The following is a 22,625-nucleotide window of genomic DNA, read 5'->3' as shown; positions in this document are numbered from 1 at the left end:
AAGATGTATTTTATTTCCGCTTACGCGTTAATGGCGCGAAATATATAGCGCGTTAGTTGTCCCAAAAGCCAAAAGGACAATCTTTCAACGCCCATAACTTTACAAAAATTGATCACAGGTGAAATATTTTTTTTCCAATTTAAGCTCAAGACAAACAATAATTTTTGAATTGTGGTTAATTTTTCTGTCAAAAATGGCTAGTTAAAAGGTCGAAATTTGTCTAAAGAAAAAAACCATCCCGAGCAAAAATATTCCGTTACTTTCGTTACGAAAGTCGGAACAATAAAGCTTCTTGTGCCGTGAGGGACTCGTACTTTCCCGGAAGTATCCAATTTAAGTCTCTGCTCAGCAGTTAGGTAAACCTATCGGCTAACGCCGCTTCCTCTTTAAAACTTTACAGCATTAAACTTTTACGCTTTCTTTCTATTTGTTTTTCATGCTTATTCACGCTTGTTCGATTATATAAGGTTTTCATTCTCAGTTTCCACAAAAATTAAAAGTAATCAATTATAGCTGGTTAAAATTGAATAACAATCTTCTTTTTTTGTCAAACCAATAAAATCCACTTTCACCGATTATAATCAGTACAACGAATTACAATTGTTTTTTTTTCCAGAGGGTGTCTGAAACTTTCGGGTCTTATGCACTAAACAGCCCAAAATCAATGTTTGTATAACTTGAGCTGAAAGTTATTCGGTCGAATCTGATTGGCTCAATCAAACCCAAGCAACACGGTCAAGCCAAGCGTTTCAGTCAACCTTTCCAGCAGATAAAAATTTTAGCCGAAATTAAAGAAAAAATATATATTGGTCACATAAGAAAATTAGTTTCACGTCAACTCTGAAACTTTGCCCAGACAAGAAAAATTTTGTGAAATGGTTTCAACAGAACAAAAATTCTTAGTTTTTGGTAATTTGGCTAGCAATTTTATCTGCTTGAAGTTTTAATCAAAGTACCGTACGCGTTGTTGAATTAGCCAATCAGATTCAGCCACAAATTTTTATTGTTCAATGTAGAAATACTAATTTCGGGCCGTTTAGTGCATAAGAACCGAACTTTCAAACACAGCTCATTTTTTTGCAAATTGAGAGGGTGGCTTGTCACGGAGCCGAATACCAGGATAGCCGAAAAATAAATTCATTCCTGGACAGCCGAAAAACAAATTCGTTCCCGGATAGCCGAAAAGTAAATCCCCCTTCTACCCCTTGCCTATTTCTTAACAAAAAAATCTATACCCGAAAAAGGATATCATAAAACATACCAAAGAGGGACCCTTTGGTTGGCGAGGGGGTCGAATCCCTGTAGTAGTCGACTTTTGCTGTTAATTAATTGAATTAGAGTAAAAGTATTAGCCAATCAAATCTCCTAAAAAGGTTCGGATTTTTGTTAGCTATAACAGGCTGCAAAATTTTGAGACATTTTTTGTCCAATCAAAATGCGTCTCAATTTAGTGAATTTTTCTGATTTAATTTAAATACAACCGGAGGTATTTAGTTTTTTCGGCTATCCGGGAAGGCGGCTCCGTGTGTACGCGCCATTGAGATTTGCTTTTGACTTGGCACACGTTTTATTAGAAAATTGCGAAAATGAACTGACTTTGACAAGAAAATTGTTATTTTGTTATTTCCATCGCAATTTTTTCTTATACATATCTCTCTTCACAATTTTTTCTTTTAACTTTTCCCTTAACAATGTTTTTGCTTATACATTGTTAGCTTCTCAAATTTTATCATCCCTTATCCAGTTTAAGACCCTCTTTCCCTCCTTGTCCCCGATGTTTAGCCCCTTTTTAGGCCAACCCCCCAGCTTAGTTCATCCCCCATGCTAACACGCCCTTCCCCCAGTTTACTAGAACCTCTTTACCAAAAAACCAAACAGCTCCTTCCAAGTTAACCCCCTCCCCGTGGGAGCGGTGGGTATGTGTATGTGTGGGGACAAATCTTGGGGGAGATGAATTTTTAGTAAACTGGGGGAGGGGATAAACGGGTAGGGCGTGCAGGAGGAAGTGGAAGGGGTGTTGGGGGTTGGGGGGGGGGGGGGGGGGGGGTTGTTGTTGGGGTATCAAAGTAAGGACGGATGCCGAACTTTGGGGAGGTAGAGGAGTGAACGCGAGGATGGAAAAGTTCATTCGGGTTCTAGTTTTTGCTAAATTGGTAAAATTCATTTTGAGACGTTCGGTTCCAAAAGTTTACTCAACGCATAAACCATTTTGGCAGTTTTTAGTCAACAAAAATTACGCAAACTAGCGGTTCTGTTGCTGACAAATTATATCAAAATTAGTTTTTCATGAACCCTAACAAAATTTTTTCGAAAAATTTTCAACAAATTGTGCAAATGGTTTTTATATAAAATTTGTTAAATTAAAAAGTGAAAACGATAATTTTTGGCCATGAAACTAAAATAAATTTATCTGTCCAAATTGAGAAAACTAAATTTGGACAAGCACTCTTCGAAAACGTTGTTAGATTGCATCTTTGTTTTTTATCGAGACGGAAAAACAACTGGTCTTATTCAGCGGCTGAACTAGGATTTTCTCGAGGGGGGTTTTCAAAAAATTTCAAAAGTTTGTCGAACTTTTTTTTAGATCAACCAAATTGATCTTCTGAGTTCTCCCAAAACACTAAAATGACCCTGTCTTGGCCAAAGTTTTCATGCGACAGGCAAAATTTTGAAAAAAGAGGCCAAAAAGGCGTTTTTAGGCACTTTTTGGAAAATTTTGACCAAAAAAGTTGCGCTTTTTTGGCGCGCGCTCCCCCCTCAAAATTAGTATATATAAATTTTTAGGGTCCGTCACCAAATCTAGATATCTCAAAATAGAACAAAGCGGAGACGCAGAAATTTTGAGCTCGTTCGGCACTTTCTGAAACAAAGGGAACTAACAACTGAGCCCAATAGCTCAAAATTAAGCGCAATTTTTTCCTTTCCGTGAAAGTTTTCTGCTCTTTCATACAGTTTTCTTACAATCTGTCTAACTCAGCTGGCCTACGAATTAAATAGTCAAACTAAGGGGGCAAAGGTCTGTCCATTAATTATTGGGTTATACTTTCAGTGATGAATCATGGTGGTGTTTGGGCGAAGACGGAGCTGGATTTCCAGTTAAACAGTTTATAGAAACTGTTATGGTGAGATATTTTTTCTCTTCTATTTTTTCAATCGGTGGATGACTTCATAAGTGTTATTTATAATTTCATACGACAAGTTCGATGAAGTTCATCAAAGAAACACATTTGAAAAATCTTAATCTCTAGCATAATAAAACATGATGTGAAAATTTTAGGTAATAGATTTGGAAATTATGACAATAATTTTAAGCAAATAAGTTAAGCAAATTTCAACGCATTACATCCCATCCCAAATTAACAACCCCCTCTGCTTTGGGGTGCTCAATTCGTAAAACAAGCTTACGAGTGGATCAAATTCAAACGAAAGCATACGTACGTTTAATAGATAGTAACTGCATTAAAGAGGAAAATTTTTCACAATGGCTAAAAAGGCACAAATTGCGTAGTTGATTTCCCACGCTTTTTTAAAACAAAGTTGCACGTATTGAATTTTATCATTGTCCCTGAAACCTATCAAAAAAATTTGGTTAAAAACAAATAAAATATTTTTTAATCTTCCCACTCCCAGTGAAACTTACTTTTGAGATTTTTGGGATATTTGCTTTTAATTAAAGGGGGCGATTGTTTTGTATATTGTGCAAAATACGATTCTGGCCAATGCAATTTCATAACACGCGCTTTATTAGAATACTGCTTCAAAGAGAACTTGAAAAAATAGATAATGATAAAAAAAAGTACAAATTGTAAAAATATAAAAACAGCCGATGTTTTTCCCAGAAATACAAAACACTGATAAGACTGTTCGTATCAGGCAGGGGCGCATCTAGTGAAACGGGCGGGGAGGGGGGGGGGGGCAGGCGGACCTTACTATTTTATGACATCCACCTTCGGCCAACTAACCCTAAAATTTTCGAAAAAGTGCATTTGGCGCCAATATATAATAAAATTGAAAAGCCAGTGCGCGCAAAAAAAATGCAATTTTTTGGTCAAAATTTTCCAAAAATTGACCAAAAATAGCAATAACGATCAAATTTTTTTAAATTTTTTTTTTTGAAATTTAGTCTTCATAATGTTCTGGGAGAGCTGGGGAAATCATTTTGTTTGACCAAAACAAAAAGCCCCCTGAATGTTTCTAATGCTTCTCAAAGCCTATGGAAAACAAAAAACAAAAAAAACGGATTTTTTTTTGAATTGTGTAAAAATCTTCCCGAACACGCTATGTAAAGTACAAAATGAGATAACTAGTTTGAAAAAACGTGTTAACTACGAAAAATTTTTTTGCATCCAATCATTTTGGAACGACTCGTCAGGCGGATTAGATCGCCGCTCACGCGGTAATAGCTCAAAAAAAATCAACCTTTAATATTATCAATTACATAAAATGGCAGTTTTCAGACTCCTATAAAACGACAAAATATCTGTGAAATACCTTAAAAAGTTTTCGCTTAGGAGGTCAATAGCTCTTACATTAAAAATTGAAATTTGTTTGATAAAAAACGACAACATGCAATTTTTTTCCTCTCTTTTTTGAAAAGTCAAAACAGAAATGATCCATTGAACCTGAAGTTTTCTCTGAAAAAGAAAAAAAATATAAGCGAAGCATCATAAAATCCTATTGCAAAGTTGGCTATGCAAGAATTCGCAACCTGTCAAAACCGATGTTCGATTGATTTTCGCGGCTCTTAATTTGATTACACGGCTCCTAAAAATATATGTGAAGTAAAACATTAAGACCAGTAGGCAATATTTTGAAATCTTTTTGGCTAAAAAATAAAGATAAAATTGATAAATTTGATAAATTTAATAAAAAATATTAAATTTCAGGGAAGGGTTATCACTTGGTACAAACTCCAAATTAAGTAGCTATCAAAACAAGCTAATATTACGTTAATTTAGCAGGGTTCTTGAAGTGGCAACGACATAGTTCTATCATAAATGTGCCGCTCGACGTTCTAAACACAATTTTATTTCTTGTTCACAGCAAAAGAATATGAAAATCCTCTCGAGGCACCAGCAACGTTGCTCCGAATTACGCTCTGCGATTTTGGAATTTGAAGTACCTTGTGAAACGTACAAGATTTTGATTTTGAACAATCAAATCTCCAAAATAAAAAGTGAAGATTTTCAAGCCATCACTACATTCTGGAGGACGCCTGTCCATCGTATTCTGAAAACCAGGTCTACAAAGTTGAAGGGTAAGCGCTTTGCTAACTCGATTTCAAGTTTGTGTTATTTCTCGTTCCTCACCGAGTTTCAAGAAAAATAGAAAATTAGAAACAGGATTTTTCTGAAAATGCAATATAATCAAATTAATTGAAGATTTTTGATAGTTTCGGTTTATTTAATTATTAAAATTGAGGAAAATGGTTTTAACAAGGAGAAAATTGACTTCCAAGATGTTTCTGTTGGCGTCCCAAAATTTTTTTTTAAATGTAACGGTGTCTTTGAAATACCCTGTTAGAATTTAGAATCAAAGATTCGAATCAAAATGTTGCTCCAGCATTGAAACCTCAGCCTAAAAAGTTTGATCGAATAATAGTTAAAAAATAAATTGAATAAGACTGCTCGTATCTTGGCTAAGCCCTGAATGTGCCGACTGCTTTTTAAGGTCTATGGAGCAGTACTAACATGAAAAATTAAATGTAATTTTAAAAAAATGGAAAAAAAAATTTAAAAATGAGATTTTTTGTAAAAATCATCCCCAACACGCCACATGAAGTGCAGAGTCATAGATTCTGCTCCTGTTATCTAATCAATCATGGCAAATAAAATTGCTCCAACCAATTTGGAACGATTTCTAAGTACTGATTAAATCTCCGCTTACGCGTTAACAGCACGAAAAATATCGCATGTTAATTGTCCAAATTGATCAAAACGGCTATCTTCAAACCCCCATAAGCTTACGAAAAATGATCGCTGCTGAAATATTTTAGTAAATTTATGCTCAAGACAACAATACCTTTCGAATGCTATAAAAAAAACTCCGTCAACAATGGCTAGTTAAAAAGTCGAAATTTTTCTGAAAAAAAACAAGACTGCTTTTATTTTAGGGCAAAGCCCTGAATGTTCTGAATGTCCCTTAACTAATATCAAAATGTATTTGAGAAAAAATATTGAAAAACAATAAATTTTTTGACAACATCATAGTGTAAAAATTTGAGTCGTACTAAATTAATACGACCAATTATCTAGCGTCAGTTCAATTTGGAACGATTTTGCTGTACGGGATAATTCGTCACGCATCAATAAATCACGTAACCTTTGCAGCATTTATGAATAAACTCTTCAAAATGCGCTTAATTTAGTCCAGAACATAGCTAATTTGGCATTTTTCAAACCTACAGAACTTTAAAAAAAATAATCGGAGGTAAAATATATTTTTAAAATTTGAACTCAGAAAGTCGATATCTTCAATGAGCTTTAACAATTTTTGGTGAAAATTATTAGTTCGATCCTCGAAAATTGACTAAATAAAAAAACACACCTAGCATAAATATTCCGTTTTCTTCAAAAGTTGGAACAAAAACGACCCCGAGCACAATTACGCCGTTACTTTTGTCACGAAAGTCGGAAAAATAAGAAAGTGTGGGCAAGTAAACCATAAAATATCTAGCAGAATTTTTGTCTGTCTTTTAGAACAACTCAAAACTATCTATTAAAAACAAACATTTTTCCTTACACTTTATATCGGGCTCTGTAATGGAGATTATATTAAGACTCACTTTGAAGTATTTTGTTCAAAAAATTCGAATATCCAAACAAAACTACTCATATCAGGGTAAAGCGCTGAATGTTTCGACTGCTTTTTAAGGTCTATTGAGCAGAAATAAAATGAAACAAATTAAATGTAATGAAATAAAATGATTTTTTTAATGAGATTTTTGTAAAAATCATCCCCCACACGCCATATAAAGTTTAAAGGGATAATAAGTTTCGCTGCCAATAACAAATCAATTTGGCAGACAAGCTTCCCTTAATCAATTTTGGAACGATTTCTAAGACGGCTTAATTCTCCGCTTACGAGTTAATATCGCGAAATACATCGCGCGTCAATTGTCCCAAATTGGCCAAATAGACTATTTATAAACCACCATAACTTTCAGAAAATGAGGTGAAATATCTTTTCAAATATAAGCTCAGGACAACACTACATTATTCATAACACTTTTGAATAATATTTTAAAAATTGCGTCAAAAATGGCTATTTAAAAAGTCGAAATTTGTCTGAAGAAAAAAAGCCACCCTGAGCAGAAATATTCCGTTACTTTCGTTACGAAAGTCCTAACAATAAGCGTGTGAATAGCATGAAAGCGACCGATCGTTTAGCAGACCAATCTTTTAGCATAAAAAGTGAAAAATGAGTCATTTAGCAGACCAACGTAATAAAGTGATTGAGAATTGATTGACAGACTCAAAAAGAAGCTCAGTCTGGGTCTAAGCTTCCCCAATTAAGTTAATTATCTCACAATTTGTCAACAAAAGTATCAAATTCAAAAACACAACAGTCTAAATTAGCGGCGTTTAAAATGTACGCGCAGAATAACACTCGTAATGAATTAACACTCGTAATCCAGTGCACAGTTTGGCCTCATAATGCCACTCCACAAATCTGGCTCGAGTCAAGCCAAACTGCTCCTTTTAAACTTTGATGCTGGAAGTGTGACGCACATTTTCTACGCGTGGCGAATTATCCAGCACTACAAATAGTTCCAAATGGAGCTGCAATTGAGGCAATTTAATTGGTTTTAATAATTCCATACATAATTCAAATTTTGACACTTAAAACTTGATTTTATCAGTCTAAAATTAATAATTTTTCATTATTTAATAAACCAAAAACTATTCGACACCATAGTTAATGGGCAGTCGGAACATTCAGGGCAGTCTAGTTACGATATATTTTCTTTTTTGGTTAGTGTTATTATTTCACTGCTTGTACTATGTATTTGACTGTGTTCAGGGAAAACGCTTTCGTGTCCATACCATGAAGAACCTTTTGAGCCCGAGAGCGATGAAAAAGCTGAGTACGAGTTCAACAAAGAATTTGAAGACACCATCAACAGAAACAAACGTGCCACAAGCGAACCGGTAAGAACGTTTCTCTTATTTACAAATATTTAAATTTTTTGACAACTGTTGTAAAACTTTGCGTTTCTCATACTTAGCATTTCGAAATAAGGGTATCCCTGCACTATCGCACAAAAATCATGTACTCATCGCTTAAAATGATACTTTTATTTAAAACTGTGAAAATGAGCAAAAGTTTCACCAAAAAATGGATAAACTCTTTTTTTAACTATTTTAAGCTGAGTTTCGTAGCGCTTCAAAACTGTTTCCGAAAATGGCCGTTAAAACAAATCGTTTTCCATCCGTTCCTTTAACCAAACTTAAAACTGTTGCCATAATGGCATATTTATCAATCTTTCGTTCATGCCAAATTTCATTCATTCATTCATTTAAAGCGAAAATTGATTGCTCAAACGCAAGGAAAAGGAAAATTCTACTTTTCATTAGTGTTTCAGTTGGAGTGTCTTTTCATTCACGGAACTGGACAGATACCGGAAGATACAGGAATGCATATCCGGGAAACGTTTCCAGGTGATTTTATTGTACACATACGCGAAAAAAAAAACATTAAGGTTTGCGAACTTAAGGTACTATTTGTCGAAGTTTAATGAAAACTATTTATAAAATCAAGAAGTCTTTTTGAACATTATATTTGAAAAAATTATTTTCAAGCAGCAGTAAAAATAAACAAGACTGTTCGTATATTAGGGCAAAGCCCAAAGTGTTCCGATTGCTACTTATTTCATGAGGAATAGTTTTTGGGAAAAAATATTCAACACTTTAAATTTTGGACAATATGAAAGATCAAACTTAAAACTTCGAGTCGTACGAAATTAAAACGACCAATTAGCTAGCCTCAATTCATTTTGGAACAATTCTGTTGTGCTGTATGATTCGCCATGCATAAAAAATTCGCGTTACCTTTTCGGCATTATGAATAAAATCTTCAAAGCGCGCATAAGTTAAACCAGAGCATGGCCAAATTGGCAATTTTCAAACTACCAGAACTTGCTGCAAGAAATGATCCGAGGTAAAAACATCTTTTTTGATTTGATTTCAGCGAGTCAATATTTTCAATGGGATATCAAAAGTTTTGCTAAATCTATTATTTCGATCGAAAATTGACTGAATAAAAAAACAACTTCAAGCATAAATATTCCGGTTTCTTCGAAAGACGGAGCAAAAATTGTTTTGACTGAATCTTCCGACTGCCTCTGAAAGTCGTTAAAAAGGTTTAAAAATTGTTAAAACCCGTCTGAAAACAATAAAAAAAATTAACAAAAGAATTGCTCTCCGATTTCGTTTCTTGATTTCATCCCCTACACGCTATGTAAAGTACTAAGTGGTAAGTTCTGCAAACCTTTTAATTTGGAATTATTTAAAATGCTGCGTTTGCCTTAGGTCTTTCTGCGCTTTAGTTGTTCCCATTTAAATTATGGCATTCAATGTACTCCAATTCAGTCTTGTAACACTTCAAGAAAAAAGATCGATTTTAACATTGAGCTTTGGGCATCAAAGTTTAACAGATGGAGTTGAAATGTTGAAAGTTGTCTGGGCAAAAAACTACACGCACAAAGATTCTGTCGCCTTCTTTGACGATCAATAACTTTTTCTGATTCCAAGTTGTTACAAAAATTAAATCTAAAAAAGGATAGTCGGTTACTGTGAAGTAGAACAGAACGTTCCGACCAGTCCTAAAAAATGCAAAAGTGTTTTCTTTTAGAGCTTGAGCGTATTCGACTGTCACAGTCGACAGTCAAAAAAAGGGCAAATTGGAAAATAATTTTTGAAGAAAAATGACTAGAAAAATTAATGAAAATTGTTACAAAAATCAAACGAAAAATTCAAAAGATTTTCCAAGTTCTTGTGCAAAACTTTTTTGAATTTTGAGAGAAATTTAGTATACGTTGTTGATTAGCAAAATGCGCAAGAAAACTTCAAAACTAACTTAAGAAAATTAATTTTTTTTGGTATAAAAATAAGCACGGATAAGCTAATTTAAGCCTGCTCACTTCTCTTATTCGATCAAAATTAGACCAAAACTTAACATATTCAAACTGTTTTTTTTTCGACACTATCAAAAAGTTTTCATTTCCATGGGCCTCAAAATGATATACCACTCAACGCATTCCGTTGGCTGGTTTTAGTACTTGATTTTGCTTGGAAAACAAAGAAAGTAAAACCCACCCGAATACAAAGTTTCTCTCCAATTTCAATGGTCGGAATAAATACTTTAACGCTATAAGGGAACTCAAAATGTTATAGGACTTCTGTATCAACATCAAAAAAATTCAAAAAGAAGCACAGAAATATGTGCTACTCTCCAAAGCAATGACCAAAAATATCAACCATTAAAGACGAATGCAAACAGGGGCGGATTTAGGGGGGGGGGGGCGGACGCCCCCCCCCCCCTCAGGGATTCGACACCCTGCCGACACAAAGGGTCCCCCCTTTGGTACTTTTTAAGAAATCCACTTTTGGCCGACCGACCCTAAAATTTTTCTAATATTTACTAATTTTGAGGGGGGAGCGCGCGCCGAAAAAACGCAATTTTTTTGGTCAAAATTCTCCAAAAAGTGCCTAAAAACGCCTTTTTTGACAGTTTTTTTTTCAATCAGGGATTCGAGCAAGAGTAGTTAGACTCTTCAAAGACTTTGAATCTGGGTAGCAAAAAATTTTATCCACACGGAGAATTTTTCAGGGTTTCAATTTCGGTTGAAAAATCCGCCTCTGCCATAGTTTTTTCCTACGTTTACAATAAAGGTCATTACAAGAATTATAAGTTCTAACATGGTCCCTGCTACTTTTCAGAGTATTGGGGGAAACTGCACGACATGCTGCCAAAAGTGTGCAGCTCTACCAAGTTTCTTCATATGGATACAGTGAACAATGGATGGGATAACACCACGTTGCACGAATACATTTGTACCTTTGCCGCTGGGGGGGTAATTTACAAAAAATCTTTTTACCCACCAACAAAAACAAAACAAATAAACAGGTTACTTTTAACTTTCACATATTTTTGGCTTACATTTTTTATGGGTTATCAAATTTATGCAAAATCCAAAAATATAGCTGTTACACTAATTTTCTGACGACTGATTGACAAAAACTTTTCTATCATCGCCTACGGCGTCAAGTTAGGCTTGTTTTGCGGCAGTTCGCATAGGGTACTGTGTTCACATAATGATCGGCAGATCCTGGATTCGATCCTCTGTTCTTGCAATGATAGCATGTGAGGACGACCTCTCTCTTAATTTGGCTTCAAATCTACCATATTCTGCCAGACTTTACTTTAATTGTACTACCACAAGGTAATTCTAAACCCAAAAAAGGGCTTCGGTCACAAAGTTGGTAATGCGTTAACTCAGTCTGGAATGCGGGAAAAATTAGAAAACAACAATGGTTACAAGGGCTGGATGTTCTCTCATAGATTTTCTGCGATTTTCTGCGATACTTTGAAAAAGAGTGAAAGAAAACGCCCAGTCAATAAAATTTTAACACTTTACTTTACTACTTGAAAAAAATGGAACTTAAGCTTAAAAACGGGCAATCAGCAAAATAAAGTTTTTCGTACTTTTTTATGTCGTCAATTCTTATGTTGCGGCCCGACAATGAGTAGAAAACTTCCCCAGGCAAAAAACTACGTTGTCCTTAAATTAAATTAGAATAGTATATCCAGAAGGGAAAGGACCAACATACATGCTGTTCAGCTCTTCGCGGAGAATTGCTGTGGTGATCCTGCTTAAGAGCTGCATGCATTTTTTGGCGATTTTTGTGCTGGTTAACATTGCCTTACCCTCGATCAGGTTCGGTCTCAAAAAATTGACTTTTCGATTGAGTGGTGAAGACGTAACCTCTTCCCCATCGCTTCTCTTTTACTGAAAAGCAGTTACTTTTTAATGACAGGCAGCGTATCTAAAAAATTCTAGAAAAATTGGGCAAAAAAAAACAGAAAATTAAAGATACTAGAAAAATTCCAGGACTTTCTACACAAAATAGTTCGAGTCACACAAGAGCAATAGCTTCAAACAAGGTTGGTGCTTTTTAAAAAACCTATGGAAATTCAAGTTTCCTTCAATAAAATTTCAGGACGCCTCAGCTTTTGCATACATATCTTCCAAGAAGTCTGAAAAAAATTGTTTAGCATTACCTTCTTTTTGCTTTTCCTGAAAGTATCTTGCAATTTTTTCGCACACAATTTTAAAACGGATCATGGGATCGAAAAAACTGCACGTGATTTTCGTGACCAACATAATTGTTTCGCAATATTGACCCTATAAAAATTGCTCGTTGATGAAATTGTGCCAATAGGGTCCTAAAAATTTAATGGCATCCGCTTGGAAGGCTTTAATGGGATCCGCTTGATGATTTGTGGTTAATATTTTCTTCTGTTCCTGTTGCTCAAGAATCTGACGGAGCTTTTGCTGCAGTTCATTTTTATCTATTTTTGTTTTGTAAATGTTTGTGAACTTCCACTGGTCACTATATAAATCTGAAAACTGTCTAAAAGTTTTCGAGGTGAGCTTTTTTATACAGAAATAACAGCCAAAGAAAACATAGAAAAGTACACATTTTTGCAAAGTTTTTTTTACTCGTTTAATTGTTTTGCTTGAAGATTGAAGACAGATAGTTATCATTGCAGTAACTTTAAAACAGAGAAAACAGTCCTACTCTTTGTTTTTGCTTAGCTAATCTGTTCAACTGCTTAAGCATGTTTTTTCCTTTTATATATTTTCTAAGAAATTTTACGATCTATAAAAAAACATAGTATCCGGGTTGCTAGCCCTTAGAAAGACTACCCATATTTTCTATAAACAGTCAATCAATAACTTTCACACAAATAAAACAAGTGACAATCATTTATTTAAATTTGGGAAATGTTTGATCATAATTGATAATGATTAACGTATAAGTCTTGATAACTTTTTTTTGTTTTTTTTTTCAGAAAAATTTCTTAATATTCTCCTATAACTGCGGGTGCGCATTCATACGTAAAATGCATGTATGAACATTTAGGGATATATGCATTTTTTGCGTTCAATTTATATTCATTTGCTAAAAATTACGTGAATAGCACTCTCCAAAAAGAACGCAGAATTTGCGCAAAAAAAAAGCGCGAATTATAGTTTTGAAAGTGGAATTTAGTTTATAAAAATCTCAGCGGAATAAAAACGGTACCTATTGATCAAGTTTTCTCAATTGGGTAATTTTAACCGAAAAAGCACCAATCATAAATTGTTCTGGAAGTTCAAAGTGTTTCAATGCCTTTCATTTTTTCTCTAAAATTCGAAATTTGAATGTTTTGCTTGTAATGAGTTTGAACGTAATGAGTCGTTTGTTTTTGTTTTTTAATCTTGAACTGTTTTTTTTTCTTTTCAAAAAAATGATTTTGGATCATAAACGTTCAGACTTGATAACTAAAGTGCAAACTTCAAAAAATTGCATATATATCATGAGGTCAAAACCATCTTTGAAAAACGTTTGGAGAAACTACCTCATGGGTGCAATTTTTTCTGATGTTGTTAGCTAATTGCGATTTTTGGTTGAAAGTCTGACTGCAAAAAAAAACTAAAAAACATTTGGGTTTCTGCTAAATACAATTGATTTTTCAGCATTTCAGCAACTGGACAACGTAACAGAAAATAAGCTCAGTTTTGCATGCAACTTTCTTGACAGAAAAAAAATACGAAAAAGTGAAAAAATATTAGAAACTTAACTAAACCAAAAAACTATAAGCTAGCATTTTGAGTAATTTCCTTACCTGGGATAACCTTCCTTCAAAAATAAGTTTATCGTAAACTTTCATATGACCTCAATTTGAGTGTTTTAAAAAAACTTTTCATATAGTTTTAGATTAAACTTACAACTTGTTCGAAAAACTTCAGAACAAAAGTATACCTCTTCTATACAAAAAAAAACAGACCACTGTTTTCAACAAAGGTTTCTCACTAAATACAAATTATTTATTTTAACTTTTTGCGAAACCTATTTTACTAATTTATATGGCAAATCACCAAATGTAGTTTAAGTGTGTGATTGCTGCCACTTGCATGAAAACATCCTTCGTGACACCTAATTATGCGGAATTAAAAAACAATTGGTTTTTTTTCTGGAAAACTGACAATCAATTAAATTTCAGCGCACACTTCTAAAGGTATATCAAATAGGGTAAGACGTTTTTCATGTAGGAAAATTGTCTGATTAGAAGTTTCGGCCAACCCAGAAACATTGAAATGTACTCACAGCGTTTTCGTTTGTTTTCGTTGAATGGTGGTCAACCCTGCAATCAACCCTGGGTAAAAAAAATTTAAACCAAAATTTTGTTCACAAACCTTCACTTTTTATTAACTCAGTGTGGAAATTAGGGGGGAAATACATCAAAAGCACTTCTTGGATCTTTTGTATACTTGATTTGAATATGGGGCTTCATTGAATTTTTAATCTCTGCTAAATGCGCTGGAAGACAATCTGTTTAGGTTGGCCGTCCGATCAAAAACAAGATCATTTTCACACACTCGATGGGAAATTTGTTGTTTGGAGCGACCTTGAAAACCAAGAAATGCAGGCTACACAAAAAATCGAGCCAGTGGTATGCCATTCAAGCTCCTTGGAAGGGAAGCAAAGTAGCTGAAAAACTAGAAAAGCTATGCCGTCAAGAAGGACTGCCAGTCTACAAAATTCCTCTGGTTGGAAAAATTACCGCCAAAAAAGTTCTATCAACTCTTCGGGAGATGAATTACTGCGATTCAACTGACCCACTTCCATCCCCAGTATACAGAACAATAACACCAAATTATAATTCCAGGTTAGAAATTCTCAATTGAAAGGTCGGATGTTCGAGGCCCACCATGATCCATGCTTGGTGCTTGAGGGTGAGGCAACATTACTCAGCCCAGAAAAATGGCTAAAAATTGCAAGTAGTTCTTAAGCAGAGCCACAACAGCGGTTTGCCGTGATGAGCTGTACAGCTTGTAAAGTGGTCCTTTCCCTCGTGGATAAAATAACTTAGGAAATTATAACTCTAAAGCAACCAGGCAAAATTTCTGAATAAAGCCAAATAGTAGATGAGCAAATTATTCTTTGTTGTTTGTGCTTATTTTGTAAGAAAATTTGAGTTTGATTGCTTTGTTGTGAAAATTTAAAACTTTGCCTGCTTGAATTGATTTTGAGACACAAAATTTTTCACAAAATTTAAATTTTCCTGAGAATAAGTTTTTGTAAGGTCTTGCAAAAAACCTTACCATATTTGTATCATATGTATAGGGTGTACGAGAAAAATTTTTTTCTATAACTGTTTTTGCTTCTAATTTGACTACAAAAAGAAATTTATATAAATTTGTCATTTTCTATAAGTTTTTATGTTCCGCATTATTTTCATTGTTGAGTTCGACCCGGGGAAATAGGTGGGGGAAAAAGAGAGTGTGCATTCAAAACAGACGGTTTCAAAAATAAAAGGTGTATTCAATCCGAAACTACTCCATAGGTAAATAAGTTACACTACTCAATGTCAATAAGCAAGAGTGAACTAAACGAATTAGGTTTGTTTCAGTATTCTTGGATTGACTTTGAGTGATATTGAAAAATTCTCCAAACCATTGATCTCCGGTGCAATGTGTGGAATGAGCTCTTGGGGAATGGGAAGAAAGTGGAGCCGGTCAGGGCAGCTTTTTATGGTACAATGGTTAGTATCTGAACCAATTGACTCGCGCAATGAGGACAATAAGGGCTCTTTTTTTTCTGTTATATGGGCCAGAGTTACCAAATTTTAACCTGGCTTCTTTTTCCAATGAAAGTCAATCTTCATTACTGGGTGTGCTTTCAGATGCAAAACAAAACAGCTAAAAAATTTTAAAATTTCACGCTCACCAATCTAAAAATTCGGCTGAGTGCACGCTGTCCAAAATTTCAAATTTGAGTACACTCTTTTACATGGGCATATGCCAATCGACACACCCTAATAGGCCAGTCCTCCTTCATTACAAGACCACTGGATAGGCACACTGTGTGTAGGTCACTGGAATCCAGAGACAAGTTTGTAAACATGTTGAAATTATGTCGACCCAATCAAAGGAAACACAAGAAACTCAATCAAATAAAGATGAAACTTTACGGATTCCCGTTACAATTCCCAAATTGCTCAGTTTGGCTTCGTAATGCTTTCAATTCGCTGGAATTTATTTGAACCGATCAAGCTACATAATTATGATTCAATTTTCAAAATAAAGGGAAGGTCAGTTTTGGACCATAAAACAGAGAAGAACCCATGGAATGGAAGACTTCATTTTGAAGCGGCAATATTAAATGAGTTTTGTTCAAGTGGTTATTTGAAAAATGGAATGTTTGTCAATTGTATTAAATGAAATTGTGCTAATACATACCCTGTATTGAGCTCCGGTAATTATCAGCTCTAAAAACAGTACAAAAAAAGACAGAAAAGTTCATTTTCCCCACAAATTGCATCTGTTCATATAACAAATTTTATTTTATAAGGTTTTCAACACACCGTTTTATACCATTTTATAAAGCCAATTTCATAAATATCTTTAGTTATTTTAAATTCGCATTTTCCAAATATAGATAACGTATATTTGGGCCAACCCAACTTTCTTAAAAACTCGAAGAAATCTATTTAATTGGTTGGATACTAACTAGGAGAAAATCAATATGAGAAATTCATGAGTCGGCGCCCTGATAACTTCATAGTAAACATTGGCACCAAACGACCTGCTTCGATCCTGCTTCCTACTGAGTGGACTTAATCTTCAAATCCAATAACTTTACAAAAAAAATCACAGGTCAAACATCTTTTTATATTTGAGCTCAAGACAAAAATAATTTTCAGATCATTTTTAAAAAATTGTCAAACATGGTTAGTTGAAAAGTCGAAATTTGCCTGAAGAAGAAAACTTCCGAGCACAAATATTCCGTCGTTTTCTTCAAAATTCGGAACAATAACAATAGATACAATAAAAATTATTAATCAGACTAATGAAACTGTTTTTTATCTGACCCGAGGGCATGAATGATTCCGTCGCAATAATTATATTTCAAATTCGGTTAGAACTTTCACCTTCTTTTAACACCAACGAAAGTCATTTTTGTTTTGACAATAGAAGCTAGACTGAAAAAAAAAATTTACAACAATTTTATTTAAGTTGCTTGAAAAATGAAAAAATTATCAATATTCCCATAAGAATTTTGAAATTAACCGCAACGATATGTTACTGTGGAAACTTTGAATTAAAAAAACTGAACAATAGTGTGTTTCCTTCGCATAATGCAAAATTTTGTTCTTCACAACAACTGTCTTCTTATTGGGCGTGCAATAATCAGTGGCGTGCTAATTTAGGGAGGGGCGGTTAATCTATTGCGCGCTCCCCCATTCAAACTTAGTTATATTGGCGCCGAAGGCGTCTTCAGAAATTTTTTTGATGTTGGGCTGCCAAAAATGGATCTTGTAAAGTTATACCGAAGGGGGGGACCCCTTGAAAACATTTGGCAACCAGTTTGAGTTAGGGGGAGGGGGGAACAGTCGCCCTCACCCCCACCTTCTCGGCACGCTACTGTGTAGATTCATTGTTTGCATTTTCCTGTGTTTTTTTTAATTATTTTTTATCGGTCAATTAGTGTAAAAAATCAGCCGATGCTTTGTTTCTTCAAATGCGTTTTAGTTTTGTAGCAATATTCTCATATTAAGCAAAACTCTTCACATTATTTAATTAGAAGTTTATAGTTTGCTCTTTAAAATCAAGAAGGCAAAGTTATATCATAAACAGCAAAAATTATTCTGAATTTTGGAACGTTTCTTTGGTTGGGGGTTCCAAAACGTTGTGCAACACAGGGTTGTTTCATTCATTTACCGCCTCGTATATGTTTATTGTTTGTATGTTTATGCTTTCAAAATTATAAAAATTTTTTATGACAGTAAAAAATGAGTTATTCGTCTGCTAAGAAAATAAAAAAGCTTTCATGAGCCCAGTTGGGTATAAATATTGAGATAGTATTGAGCATAAGAAACAAAAGATCAAAACTCGGAAAATTTTTTGGCAACAACCCAACGTAGCCCATGAAAATCACTTCTAGGGTTTTACTGTCAAAACTCGGTAATTTAGCTAGGCAATTGATTTTTTTTGGTATTACTTCAAAAAAAATCTGTACATTTTAACTTTCCAAATGAAATAAAAAAAACTTTTTGCGGCTACTTTGAACATATCATTTTCCCTGGCGTTTGACACAAATATGAGATGAAAAAGCTGATAAAACCAATTAATGAGAAATAAATAGTCAATAATGCGCAATATTTCAAAAACCGTAGGTTTCAATTGAACATCATGATACGAACTAAAAACTGTTTTTGTTCTTTTTGTTTTTTGGTCGGATGCAATTGACTGTTATGAACAATTTGAATGCGCCTCCTGCGTTTCGAACCGCACTGAAGACAATGATTTGAAAATCCGAGTTGTAATGATACAACTTTTGGTCACTTTTTGGTGTGTTTTTGTTTCCAAAACAGGCCCGAAAAATCGGAAAATACAATTGGTTGACATATAAAAGTGTCGCTAAATTTTCAAAAATTTTTGAAAAATCCTCTCTTAACATGTCCAATTTATTAAAAATTAATTGCAGTGATTGGTTCATTCGCAGTTTTTGTCTATTCATCAAGTTGTTTCAACAATAATTAAAATCATGAAAAAAAAACATTAAGCTAATATTAAAAACGTTCAGATCGAAAAATATTACCAACAATTTTCTCAAAACTTGAAAGATGTTTACAAAAATTTTTTACCCATAAAAAATCATTTATGAGTTAAAAAATATAGTAAACATATTTTAAAGTCTGTGACAAAATGTAAATCTATTAGTACTTGTTGAATGTTTTTTTTTGTAAAAAAATCTCATGTTTTTTTTTTCAATTTAGGCTTTCTGGACTGGAAAACCCAAATGATGGACTTGTCAGCTACAGGAGCTGCAATATGGGCCGGGCACGAATTTTTTCGGACTCTTACAAGGAAAGGTTCTACAAGACAAACGCAAACCACGAAGAGGGAACCTGCCTGTACGAATAAAGCCTTTAAAATTTTTGTTCTGAATAAAAGTTAAGTTGCGAGGTGACTATTCTTCAATAGGGACAATTGTTCAGAGGCTATTATTGACAGTATTTTATAGGGCAGACTTTTGTCGTGCGGAAATTTTCTAGTGTAAATCAAAACGCTAGTTCAAAAAAGTTGGTTTAATACTGCACAACAACAAATGCTTTAGCGGGTGTTGGAGTCAAAATTGAATGTTTCAAGAATTATTGTTCCGACTTTGGATACGAAAGTAACGGAATATTTGTGCTCGGAGTGGGTTTTTTTTCTTCAGACAAGTTTTGACTTTTTAACTAGCCATTTTTGGCGGCAATTTTTTACATCATTCAAAAATAATTGTTGTCCTGAGCTTAAATTTGAAAAGATATTTTCCTGTGATCATTTTGCATAAAGTTATGGAGGTTTAACGATTGCCATTTTGGCCAATTAGGACAATTAACGCGCGATATATTTCGCGCTATTAATGCGTAAGCGGAGAGTTAATCCGTCTTAAAGTCGTTCCAAATTGGTTGAAAGAAGCTTATTTGTCAGAATTGATTTGTTACAAAGAGCTAAATCTATCTTTTTGTACTTTAAATGGCGTGTGGGGGGATGATTTTCGTAAAAACTTTCACATTTTAGAAAAAAAAACAATTTCCTTTTATTTTATTACATTTAATTTTTTTCTAGGTTATTGCTGCTCCATAAACTTCAAAGGCAGTCAGAACATTCAGGGCTTCACCCTGATACGAGCAGTCTTGTTCGCTATGCATTTTGATTTAATTATTTGATTTAGGACAATTTTTCATAGTTGCACTTAGTTGTCGCTATCGCTATGAATTTACAGGTTCGATAGACTTTGTCATAACATATATGAGATATTAATTAACGCGCGATATAATTAGTGCTATTAACGCGTAGCGGAGATTAAATCCATCTTAGAAATTGTTTCAAATTAAACTGTGGCGAGCTTTTTGGTCTAATTAAAACTTCACTATAAGCAAAATATATCATTTTGTTCTTCAAACAGCGTGCAGGGTATGATAAAAAAAACACAAAACTTTCTTAATCAAAAATTCGAAAAACTTCCAAAATATCATCCATTTTTTTCAAACACTACTCTATAGAACCTAAACAGCAGACGGAATATTTGAGGCTTCGCCCTGATACGAGCAGTCTTGTTTATTATTATTTTTAAAATAATCAAAAAAATTTTTTAATCTTCGGCAATCAGTCTTAAAAAAATTTGACAAAATTTCAACTCAGATGAGATAATCATCAGTCGAATAAATTTTTCAACCAAAAATTTAGTTTATATTAGAATATTTTTTTTCGTTTGCGAGTTTTTTGGGTCATTTCAATTCGAACAGTATAAACTGAAACTGTTATACCCTTTTACAAGTTTCTGGATCTTTGAGGTTTTAAAGATGTGTTTCGGATGTCTGCTATCTAACGTTTGCATTGTACATGTTCATAGTGTCTCTGCAAGTCAACTATCATAAAAGAAGTGGTCATTATAAACTCACAGTCAACCTAGCATCACGATAGTACCAGACACCTACATATTTTGATTAATGAAAATAATCTTTTTTCAGTCTCTGTCCCATAAGAATTTATCATTTGTATTCGTACCAAAAAACTGGAAGTTTTCTAGAAAATATTTGTAAGTGAAAAGTTTTGACGATTGCTTATACAACGAGACAACTGAAAAGAAAAGCTGTGATTGACAAGCAATGAAACGGTGGGTTTTGAAAATATCGAAAATTCGGTGCATCTGTTTAAGTTTGGCTTTATTGAATTTTCGATCTCTCCCAGAACATGAAGAACACCCTGATTTGCCTGGATATTCTGTGCCGCCGTGAAATGTCTGTTGATAGAATAAAAGTGTCAACGGTGACGTCATGATGCACTTTTTAGAAAAGTTTCATTAAAAAATTGGAGTTTAAGAATTGCTCTTTGTTATCGCGACAATCTCCCTCAGAGAAAAATAGAAACTGCATAAATCGTAACCAATAGTGATTTTTCGGAAGTCATGCGATGATTTTTTACTAGAAAAGAGGGACTCAACCCTCTCCCATTTTTGCCCTTTTACTTTCTTGCCACTGTTCTGAATAACTTTACGTACGACCATTTGATATTAACTAAACATCTGAAACGTTAGTTTATTTTTTGGAACAATAAGTGTTTTGGTGATTGCGATTTTATTTGATATGAACTGAAGGTATTTTGTTCAGAGCTCTTGAAATTGAATACTTTGAAGCAGATGAAATGTCTGCTCAAGTTTTGGGTTTTTGTTAACTATCCCCCGCCCCGCTTACAAAAAAACCGTGAAATTCCTTGGAGAAAACCGGGGTATATTAGGTGGTTTGGGTAGTTAACAAAATTTAAGTTTTGCACAGAGTTTAAAAGATCTTAATTAGTGCATTAATTGTCATGTTTAGACATGGAGATTCAAAATTTTGCTGGAACCCATTCAATTACAAACGGGAGAAGCCCTGTAAGTGGTATCAGCAAACAATTCTGGACAATTTTGCTTGAACCATAAAGTGACCACTCCTCAAACAAGATCCATTCAACTTCTTCTGAGTATTTGATTATTTGTTTAAATGATTATATGATTATTTGGTTATCTGGTTATTTGATTATTTTCCAGACTTGTTTCGACTTTTAGCTATGATTTTTGACGGATTTTTTAAAACAGCCAAGGGAAGACAATGTTTACCTCTGTCTGAGGTTTCGATTTTATGCTAGTCGAACTGAAAGTCGAAACAGAAAACCAAACAGAAATGTAACAAAAAAATTAAAATGAATCGTTGATCAATTTTTTAATGAAGGAAGGTTTTAATGCATAACTTTGAGAACTATTCGACTACTATCGGTTATAAAAACAAATTATCTAGGTATTTGATAAACCTATTCCGTTTATTCATCATCATCAGTACCAGCAAGAGAAACCTTCTTTATTTTCAAAAAACTCACAAAACTTCTGTTATGCATCAAACTGAAAAAATCATCAAAACATTTGTATTTGACGCACTATTTGTATCTTAATTTAAAAAATTATTATCGAAATTTAAATCTCCTCTCATTATTTTAACTTTGTGTTGTTAATTCAAATTTTGATTAAATACTGGTAATCAATGTGATGGTTTTATAAAAATTAGATAATTTGTTCTCAACTTTATGCAGGATTGTATAATCGTGTCGTATGCAACCAATTTTATACAAATTAAAATGAAGATTTTTTCATAACACTAAATTTGAACCATTATAAAAAAAATCATTTGTGATGAAAGATTAGTATTCATAAAGAATGATTTTGAAAAAAATATATATACTTGGATCAAGATTTATTTCAAACAAAATTTTTTTAGTTGAGTGGTAGCTTGCAAACTAGTTTTAATTATATTGGGATACGAATTTTTCA

The 22,625-nt window shown here is 33.7% G+C and overlaps 1 protein-coding gene across 1 annotated transcript in view; it reads left to right on the top strand.

The window, feature by feature from the left end:
- The window catches only part of LOC134855346 (uncharacterized), a 41,002-nt gene extending 19,107 nt beyond the window's left edge, over positions 1–21,895 (top strand). The window contains exons 3-11 of the mRNA XM_063871845.1: positions 3,050–3,122; positions 5,044–5,257; positions 8,023–8,150; positions 8,585–8,660; positions 10,941–11,074; positions 14,609–14,937; positions 15,682–15,813; positions 19,051–19,188; positions 21,640–21,895. Of these exons, the coding sequence (XP_063727915.1) occupies positions 3,050–3,122; positions 5,044–5,257; positions 8,023–8,150; positions 8,585–8,660; positions 10,941–11,074; positions 14,609–14,937; positions 15,682–15,813; positions 19,051–19,188; positions 21,640–21,736 (1,321 nt within the window). The 3' untranslated portion in view covers positions 21,737–21,895. The remainder of the gene's footprint in view (positions 1–3,049; positions 3,123–5,043; positions 5,258–8,022; positions 8,151–8,584; positions 8,661–10,940; positions 11,075–14,608; positions 14,938–15,681; positions 15,814–19,050; positions 19,189–21,639) is intronic.
- The last annotated feature ends 730 nt before the right edge of the window (positions 21,896–22,625 follow it).

The sequence above is a fragment of the Symsagittifera roscoffensis genome, chromosome 10 (assembly GCF_963678635.1).
Source record: "Symsagittifera roscoffensis chromosome 10, txSymRosc1.1, whole genome shotgun sequence".
Lineage (NCBI taxonomy): Eukaryota > Metazoa > Xenacoelomorpha > Acoela > Convolutidae > Symsagittifera > Symsagittifera roscoffensis.
The sequence above is the reverse complement of the archived record's forward strand: the minus strand, read 5'-3'. Positions and strand labels throughout refer to the sequence as shown.